The 10,363-nt window shown below is 36.6% G+C and overlaps 1 protein-coding gene across 2 annotated transcripts; it reads left to right on the top strand.

Moving 5' to 3' along the window:
- Positions 1 to 2,379: 2,379 nt before the first annotated feature.
- On the top strand, positions 2,380 to 8,928 carry smfn (small fragment nuclease). Of its 2 annotated transcripts, XM_055023498.1 has the most exons (8): positions 2,380 to 2,450; positions 2,545 to 2,734; positions 5,873 to 5,956; positions 6,038 to 6,115; positions 6,262 to 6,373; positions 6,816 to 6,924; positions 7,760 to 7,813; positions 8,806 to 8,928. In XM_055023498.1, the coding sequence occupies exons 2-8, from the start codon at positions 2,687 to 2,689 to the stop codon at positions 8,918 to 8,920; spliced, it is 600 nt and encodes a 199-aa protein (XP_054879473.1). In that variant the 5' UTR covers positions 2,380 to 2,450; positions 2,545 to 2,686; the 3' UTR covers positions 8,921 to 8,928. The 2 variants fall into 2 exon arrangements, with proteins under 2 accessions (XP_054879473.1, XP_054879472.1); XM_055023497.1 differs by having other exon boundaries at positions 2,403 to 2,734.
- The last annotated feature ends 1,435 nt before the right edge of the window (positions 8,929 to 10,363 follow it).

Raw genomic sequence — 10,363 nt, 5'->3', positions numbered from 1 at the left:
TTTAAGTATTGTCTAACATGTCTTCATATTAAAGTTTATCTTATTAACCTTTGGTTTATTGAATCTATTACCTAACACTTTAAGCTTTTTGCATTTTAATAACTATTAATCAGCTTATATTTTGTTGAGATTTACTGTATTACCTTAACATTTTGCTCACTTTACATTTTATTACTCTTTAACATTTTACTAATAGATTTTTAAACGTCATCCGCAATTTCAAAATATTGTTTTAACATTTTTATAACCATTACTCATTTTTAGCATTTTATTAATGTCACAGTTTATCAACATTCACATATTATTTGAAAAAATGCACTCATTTATAGTTCAACACTCACATTTTCTTCTAACAATTAAATGTCTTTTAACATCTTATTTTGTTGAATGTTATTGTTTAGGGACATTGTGATTTCGATCTGCCGCCTTCGGAGGCGTGGGGTGCCCTATCTGTTTTACCTCCAACAATTGGAAATGAAATGACATGAAAAACAACAGCAAAGTTTGAAGACGGGTCAACATCCTCCTCGGGGGATGTTTCCAGATAGGGGCAATGTCAACTCAGGATGGAGAGCCCTCTTAATTTGTGTGGTCTCTTTGAGACCAAAAGGGGGAGTTGTTGAGGCGCTTTCCAAGGTCAAATACACATATATGCTTCTACACACATTACACTCTCATAGTTTCACACAAAGGCCTTTGTATTTGTAACTGATACAGAAACTGAATCATCTCCTCACTCCCATCTCCAGGGAAATAGCGTTTTAGGTGACGCAGGACATCAGATGACCACTGGGCGTGTTCTTAGATCATAAGCAACGAATCTTCCCGTTTTTAATTACATGCTGTATAGACTCGGAGCCCCTTGGTTTCACTTCTAGTCTGCATCTCTTTTTTAACGCTAAAAAAGAATAAAAAACGTAAAGTCTGATTGCTTTCTGTTGACTGATTTGCTGCTCGTGTGCTTGCACGTTTTTGGTCTATCAGGTTTAGAATACATGATGTTTTTCACAACAGCATACATTCTGATGTAAAATATATACATTGTATCTGCCACACAGGCCCCCTCCGAACACACAGATTACCACAAACACAAAAACACATAACATGTGAAACAACATCACAAATACATAAAAGTAAACACACACAAAGAAACAGCAGAAACAAACAAAACAATTGAAATACCTAATGGTAACGGCTAGGGCAGGGGTGTCAAACTCCTGTCCTCGAGGGCCACTGTCCTGCAGTTTTTAGATGTGCCACAGGTACAAAAAAAATGCAGGAATGAAATGGCTTAATTACCTCTTCCTTGTGTAGATCAGTTCTCCAGAGCCTTGCTAATGACCTAATTATTCTATTCAGGTGTGGTGCAGCAGAGGCACATCTAAAAGTTGCAGGACACCGACCCTCGAGGACTGGATGTTGACACCCCATGCGCAACATGATCTCTTGTGAGTCTCACCAGTATTGGTTCTTTATTGTTGTCAGTGATTAAGTGTTGCTTAGGGAGCGGTACAGCGATCAATGAGAGAACCCTTCTCGTCAATTATTGACACAAAGGGGTACCCGATGCGTCAACATGTGACGCTGAGGGAACCTGCCCCATCGTCAATATATGACGAGTCGGGAGTGAGAATGTGTTGGATTAAGAGCTCACTAAGATTCCAGCCTATTTTCTGGTAACTCTTTTACGAAAGATGTCAAACCTTGATTGCAGCTTTGCTGATAATTTTCAAGCAACTTCAAAACCACAATTTCTTTAGATTCTTAGAAAAAGTTGTAAAAGTCAAAACAGATTACAATGTAAGTTACATATTTCTGCGTTCTTTCAGTGTGACTTTCAAAATCAGCATGCCACTGAGATAGATCCTTGGAAAGTTTCTGATAATCTTTTAAAGGCTTCTGATGCAGAAAATTTATTCATAATAAGCTTATTTTAACAAGGTTTGTCCCATTAGAAGATTTATTTTGCAACAGTCTTGGTCAAAAATGGTGGCATATGAAAAACAACCCCAGTTACAATATATACAATATATGTAAAGTCACAAAAATGAAACAATTGCACTTCTGTTTTGAACATGACAGGATTTCTACATACAAAAACGTGTTTGACGTTTTTGAAATGTTTGAAGCTGGGATTTCAAATGTTCTTTGATGTTGGAGCAGAGAAGCTGGTATTTGGTTTTATATTAAAAGTAGGGCCTTTGTTTTCAAGTTCGTACCCTCACTTAAGAAAAATAGTCAAAGCTTTACCTCCTAAACTTTTCTGATTCAATGTACACGACATAAATCAGCGGAGAGCTTAAGAAAAGTCAGAGGTAATATTCAAACCTAATTGCAGAAATAGACGGCCTCTATGAAGAATGTCACCCTCTGTCAGAACAGAGGGTGGCAGCAGTACTCCAGCGGTACTTCCGTCTATCTGGACCGGAAAGAAGAAGAAAAACTTAATAGTATGACCACTCTATCGCGGAACATCGCGTGGACTTTGGCAAGATTCAAACTGGTTTGCGGAAAGAAACCGTTTTTATCCCTGTTCTTTTCCAGACACTATTGTTCAAACCGCACGAAAGGATCGCAGCAGCGCGCTGGAGCTGTCCAAAAGGGCTTTCTTCATAGAGAAGCTGCTCTCAGCTGGTTTTCATCAATTGGTTGCGTTTCAGCTGTTCAGTTGAACAGGAGAATCAGCATGTTTTCCAGCTCAACGTCACACAGGATGGTGTGGGTGGACCTGGAGGCAAGTCTGTTGCTCATGGCATTAACGTGTTCAAGCTTTAGAAACTGCTTATAAAAAAAGGCTCACATAAAACGAGATGTAGACTTAAAAGCTCAAATATGTAAGTGGATTTCAGTAGATTCTATAGAAAATTAAAACTTGTATTTTGTACTTGTGCACCTAGCTGCAGTCACATTGTATAAGCTTCCCTCTAATTACATTAGCAATGAAAAATTGTAAATAGACACAATGTGTTGTAAAAGTGTGTTTGGTTACTCACTTTTTTTGTCAGGTTTAAGTGACAAAGGTAGGAAAAAGACCAATTCTCTTGGCCAAAGTTGTCCAACTCCAAATTAAATGCAGACAAATGCAGATCACCGCAACTTTTTTTGCACATCAATACGTTGTACGTCTGTTATCAAAAGCAGCGCAGTTACATTGTGTTCACCGAACTGCGCAGGTTACTTTCTACCTGAAATGATAGGATCTGCTTAATATAGACTGATAGAGTATTACACCGCTATTACACAGCTTCAATGTCACATAGTATCTGTACCAAAAACTATTTAGCAAGGTTTAGTAAAAAAAAGAAAATAAAGTGTAATTAAACTAAAATATTTTAAAGTATAGGGGCAAAACAGCCCACAAAACAACACATTTTGTCCTGATTAACCACCAAAACAATGACTTGTTGACAGTTGCAATGACATTGCACACGGTAAACTAAAGCCTTTCATTAAATTGCTGTTTGACTTCATGTTTTTAGTTTGCATGACAGGCAGCTTGTAAATATATTTATATTTACAAATATATTGAGCTGCCTATATATTTACAGGAGGATTGTAAATATATATATATAGTTATAAATATATTTAAATGTAAACTAAAAACATGAAGTAATACAGCAACTTAATGAAAGCCAGGCATAAAACAAATTAAATAAAGCTTACCGTAATGTTCAATTAAATAAAACACATGAAATGAAACTTTCACAGGTAGGACGTATTTATAAAAAAAAAAAAATTGCAGAGTAAGCAGTATGTGATGTAGCATTGATGTGCGCATACGGATTACCATAAGGTAGGACGGATTTACGGGTAGCACAGATAAACAGAACACCTGTTCTTGAGAGCTGACTGAGTTTGGGCACCACTGGTAAGCCGCGCTACCACATAGATTGGGCATCAGCCAATGAAACGCGGCTACTGTGGTAAGGTCCATTATCTGGCGCAGTCTTTGCTTCCCATTTACACGTGTCCTGTTTACACATTATCGAAGTAATTCACTACAGTTCATCACTGCATGTGACGTTTTCAATTTAAAGGTGGAAATGTGGCAATGGTGGTTTTTGACCTGAGTGAAGTTACCCCCTCCTGCACATCTTCTTCAAATTAGACAAAATTGGCATTGGTGCTACGTTTGTGCAGCAAAAATTTTCATTTGTACTGCTATCATTTTAAAGATATAAATAAATGTTTTTAGAGGTCATCAAAGGTCAGCCAGATCCCCCACCTTCTTCAAATCAGACGAAATAGGTGTCTTCAGAGCCAAAGCAGCACAAACAAAAATCTTTGCTGCACAAACGTAGCCGACTTGATTGACATGTATTTCGTCTGAATTTAAGAAGATGGGGGTCTGGTTGACTTTTTATGACCTCTAAAAACATTTCTTTACATCTTTAAAATGATAGCGGTACAAATAAAATTTTTTGGTGCACAAATGTAGCACAAACGTTTGACACCAATTTTGTCTGATTTGAAGAAGGTGGGGCGACCAACATCACTCAGGTTTATTTTTGGTCTATTTAAAATTTTAAGAAAATAATATGACAAGGTACACACCAGTAACAGGAAAGTGTGACAAAATCTGAGCAGAAAAAATAAAAAAATAAAAAACATAGTCACACAAACTATGAGGAAAGTGAGGCAGAAAATTTTATGAGTGCATGAGGAATTTCACATTTTAAATTAAGTCAAATATAAAAAGCCAAATGAACATTGGGCTTTTCTGCACTTTCTTAAATACATGTCACTTAAAAATATTAAAAATGGGGTTGATTTTTAGAAAGTGGCATTGATGAATAAAATGTTAGCCAGAAGGTTAAATCGTCAATGTCATATTTTGACTCTTCGTCCCCTGTTAGATCAACTTATATTATATCAAAACGTGGAAGAGAAATAGATCTTTTGAAAATCTTTCCAAACACATTATTGAAGTTGCAATTGAAAAAATTTGTTCTGTTGTCTTGATATTTTAGTCACATTTCGCAGTCGGAAATATGGCAGTGTTCACTGTGCAAGCTGATTGCTGAAAAATCTGTTTTCAAACAATTAATTTTGTGCTTGAAACAAAAAAAAAAAAAAAACAAGTATTGAAATAATTTTTGTTTCACTTTACTATACTCTACTGAATAGTATAAAATTTTACTCTGTATCCAACAAGTCATAACAAAACACATTTGAACAGCCAAATATCTCCTGGAAAGCAAAAATACCAATATTGCACTTTAAATAATAGTTTCTTGTTGTAGGTATACTTTTTAGCAGCACAAGTGCCAAAACGATGACTGCTCCCACCATTTTGAAAGTCCAAGTTGGGACTCAGAGGTGTACTGTGCCAATTCTCAAATTTTTGCATGCTTGTAACCTGCATACTTGAACACTTATGTTCACTTTGACTGAGTGCACACTTCACAGAGACGAGTAGAGTGCAGTGTAAGTATTGGTGCAGGCCTCAAGCTTTACAAGCCTCACCTGACAAGTTTTAGGTCAGAGTTTATGCTCCAGCAATAAAAGTGCTGGCAGAGGAGAGTTGAAAGACCATAACAATTGCTGAGCAAAGGGAACATAAAGCCCCATCACACTTTGATGATCCCCAATACTTCTGGAAAAATTTTGTATAACCTTTTGGAAGGTTTATGTTCTTTTACATCTCAAGTAAAACAGAGCATTTCAGAAAAGGACGCTTTTGAACATGCTTGGGTTATATGTTAACCCAAGCATGCCTTGGAAAATCCTTGGAAAATCCCTCATTAACTTCTGCTCAAAAAATATTTGTTCTGTTAAAAACTTAAGTCAGAGACTAAACTGTGACACATTTGAGTATTTCTTTAAGTCTCTGTTAAGACTTACTCTTGTGTTCTATTTTTATTCTTTCAAGATGACAGGTTTAGATGTTGAGAAGGACCAAATCATTGAAATGGCCTGCATCGTCACAGACTCTGATCTGAACATTATAGCAGAGGTAATACAAACAATAAGTGCTTCAGTGTGTGATGACTTCAGTTTGTCTTGGAAATTAAGCTCATTTCTTGTTGCTTTCTAGGGACCATCCATAATCATCAACCAACCAGAAATGCTTCTGGATGGAATGTCGGACTGGTGTAAAGAGCATCATGGAAAGGTAGATGATCATCTCAAACTGCCACAAACTGTGTCTGTTAGTATTTGGTTTGTGTTCTTTCTAATGAAATGGTCCATTCTTTCATCCATCCATTCGGGGATTTCTATGAATGGTGTCATACTTGTTGCTTTATCTGTTTGTATTAGTCAGGACTGATCCAGGCTGTCCAAAACAGTAAAATGACCCTGGGACAAGCAGAGTATGAATTTCTGTCCTTTGTCAGGCAGCACACTCCACCTGGACAATGCCCCCTTGCTGGTAAGTTTAATCCACACTGTAACTATTCATAGATAAACTGTAAACATTACAGTAGGTTGTCAGAAAAGCTATAGAATCACACTTGTTAAGTGACTCATACACTAGAGTGCTGTGTTGTGGTTGAAACAACTTTGCTTGTGTTTACAGCTCTGAATGTATTTATCAGAATGCATGAGTATTACATAGAGTAATTCTACTGAACTATTTCAGCATCATACTCAGTATGGTAAATGTGTTTAACATAAATTGGCTAACCAGTGACCAAATTAATAATTGATACATTTAATAATAACTCTTTTTAAAAAAACAGATCACCACTTAAGTTCACAGCTAAATGTCAGCTGGTGTGTTACCTTTAACCCTCATGAGAGGGAGGATTTATCTTGCTATCATGTTGTTGTATCAAGACCTTAATATTCATATTTTATTATTTCTTCTCCAGGCAACTCTGTGCATGCAGATAAAAGGTTCCTGGACAAGTACATGCCACAATTCATGTACCATCTTCACTACAGAATCATTGATGTCAGCACCATCAAAGAGCTCTGCAGGTAAGGATTTGATCTTCCAATGAGTTGTGAAGCTTCCAGAACTCAAAGTCTTGTTCACACACATCAAATGTTGCATTTCCTCCCAACGTTACTGAGAATACTGAATGGATGAGATGATCTGCTGAGGAACCTGAATTCAAGCAAAAACATTTGAATTTGCAGTAGTATGAAAAAAAAACAGTGAAAATGTAAGAAGTACAATATAAACATATTGTACATTCCACAATAGGGAATTGTGGAATGTAGTTGAAGTCATTCAGGTTTCAGCAGCTTTAGTTTGCTTTCACACCACATTGGTGTTCGGTCCATATATAGTGCATATAGTCCAATACCATATCACTGGTCAATCTATCTGCCAAATTCCTATATTTTCTTTTGTGTTGTATTTATATTTTTTATTTATATTCTTAGTCCTTGCTTATTTTTGCTTGATTTAGGGTTTTGGCTACTCACATTTAGTGTGTACCTTTGTACTGAATTTGTATTTGCTGTATTCTTTTGTATTTTGCGCATTGTGTGCCACTTTTCTGCCTGTAAGCTGCTGGTAACTTCAATTTCCTGAGGGAGTCTTCCCAAGGGATCAATAAAGTACGAGTCTAAGTCTATTTTGGCAAAATCCTGAGTTTAAAACACATAATTTATATTCTGTTTTTCTTTTAATCATTTTTCAATTGACTTCTGTTATGTTAATATTTTCTGTTAATATTACTCAGAATGAAAACATAACTGGTTATGGAATTAAAACATCTGTGTTTGAATTATCTTCTTTTATTTTGTTTTGATATATTTTAAAAAATTAATGATGGGATTTTGCTTCTGCTCTGACTGTTTACAGACGGTGGTTCCCAGAAGAATTCAAGATGGCACCTCATAAGAGCGCAACCCACAGGTTAATAAAAACAACCTGTGGGATAATTACAGCTTTATCATTCATTAAATCAATGTGATGTAAAATACCATAGAGTTGTAGTTCAGTAGGTATTACAATGTGCTCAGACTAAATAGATTAAAGTCTTTTGAGTGGTGTTTTAGGTACAATTACTATGGCTACTCTCACTAGCGAGACTAGTTAAAACCTAGAATAAATTTTTTGTCTCTCCCATGGCGTTAACATAATGCTCAGGAAGAGTGCAGCAGACACCACAGTCAGACAGTGGGGAAGTTGGGAGTTGTCCCCTCAGACCATCTGTTTCCAAAATCACGTGCACACATACGCACGCACACGCACCCACACACACACACACACACACACAAACAAAAACCCTTGTAAAAAAGTGTACACAGGATCAGTTTGATCCTGCCAGACTGCGCACAGGACTCGTGGGGTTTAAATGTCCATGTCTCTTAAGGTTGCCAAGAGAATTAATGACATATTTAATGTATTTTTTACCTTTTTCTCTTCAACTGTACGTGTAGTATTAATTGTATTCAATTACATGTCAAATCTAAAGGAAAATGAAGAAACTCTCACTACTAAAAATCTTAGTGATGGGAAAAAGCAACCCACATGTATAGAAGAAGAATGCTAACATCCCATGGCAGCACTCTGTTTGTGGCACTAATTATGGATTCTGCTGTTTATGGATCAATTTTAATATTCAGTAAGAAGGGCCGACAGTATTGTCACAAGATCATAACAGGAAGGAAGCTGATGAAATGAATGCCCAGTAATAGTGACGTCAGTGGCTACTGACTGCATGATAAGGGGTGAAACAAGAGGGGGTGGAGGGATGGGATGTAATGTGCTACACTGAATGAAGAATAAGCACAAAGTTAGGTAACCACATAATTGTTTTTCTCAGCTGTATAAGTAACATTTATACTTTACCAAACAATGGTCACTTTAAAACTCTTACGCTCTCACATTTTCTGTTTTTCCAGAGCCTTAGATGACATCAAGGAGAGCATTAAGGAGCTGCAGTACTACAGAGCCTGCATTTTCAAAGCACCATCAGAGGAAAAGAAACAAGAAAATGCTGGCAATAAAAGGAATTAGTTCATGAATGAGACTGTTGAAATACTTTCAGTTGGATTTTTTTTCTTGTTACATTTCCCTCAAGAAGGATTCCCTTCTTTTACAATTTATTTTTATTTTTTTGTCAGCAACACTTAGTACCACTGAAGTTTTGTTGGAGTGAATAAAACTAAAGTTTCTTGAGAAAAAAATTATTTTAACATAAATATAATTTAGGCAGAATCACTCAGTATTTTACTTTTTATTAATTTGAAGAGGCAATCAATCAAATTTTATTTGTATAGCACATTTCAGCTACAAGGCATTTCAAAGTGCTTTACATCATAAACACAAAACACAAAGGCATGCAACAGAATAAAATACCAAGTTTTTTTTTTTTTTTTTTCCCCTCTTTTTTCCCTTTCTTTCCCCTTCCCTTTTACTCGGAATTTAAGCCCCTGTTACCGCCGGACTCCGCCGTCTGTTTAACCACGGGTATTCGCCGGGCCCCGTTGCCCACAACAGGAAAAAAAAAAAAAAAAAAAAAATTACATACATATCCACAAAATCAAATCCATACATATTACATTTCAAATGCAACTCTAAACAGGTGCGTTTTTACTTGAGATTTGAAGGAAGTCAGGGTTTCCGCTGTTTTACAGTTTTCTGGAAGTTTGTTCCAAATTTTTGGTCCATAGATGCTGAAAGCTGTTTCTCCTCTTTTGGTTCTGGTTGGGGATGCAGAGCAGACCAGAACCAGAAGACCTGAGAGGTCTGGAAGGTTGATACAACAACAGCAGATCTTTGATGTATTGTGGTGCTAAACCATTCAGTGATTTATAAACTAACAACAGTATTTTAAAATCTATTCTTTGAGCTACAGGAAGCCAGTAGAGGGACTTTAAAACTGCTGTTATGTCTCTATTTTCCTGGTTCTAGTGAGAACGCGAGCAGCAGCATTCTGGATCAGCTGCAGCTGGAGGATTGATTTGTTGGACATGCCTGTGAAGATGCTGTTGCAATAATCAATGCGACTAAAGACAAACGCATGAATGAGTTTCTCTAGATCTGGCTGAGACATTAGTCCTCTAATCCTGGAGATGTTCTTCAGGTGATAGAAGGCCGATTTTGTTACTGTCTTTATGTGGCTCTGGAGGTTTAAGTCCGAGTCCATCACTACTCCCAGGTTTCGGGCTGATCGCTAGGTTTTAGTTGTAATAACTGAAGCTGTGCATTGACTCTAGATCGTTCCTCCTTAGGTCCAAAAGTAATGACTTCAGTTTTATTTTTGTTCAGTTGGAGAAAGTTTTGGCACATCCACACATTTATCTTTTCTAAGCATTTATTCAGTGATTGAATGGGTTCAGAGTCACCTGGTGACATTGTAATGTAGAGCTGTGTGTCATCCACATAGTTGTGGTAGCTAATATTATTTCCTGTTATGACCTGAGCTAGTGGGAGAATATAAATATTAAATAAGAGGGG

The sequence above is a fragment of the Poeciliopsis prolifica genome, unplaced genomic scaffold (genome assembly GCF_027474105.1).
Source record: "Poeciliopsis prolifica strain line A6 unplaced genomic scaffold, Auburn_PproV2 SCAFFOLD101, whole genome shotgun sequence".
Classification (NCBI taxonomy): domain Eukaryota; kingdom Metazoa; phylum Chordata; class Actinopteri; order Cyprinodontiformes; family Poeciliidae; genus Poeciliopsis; species Poeciliopsis prolifica.
This window is presented reverse-complemented; position numbering and strand designations above follow the sequence as displayed.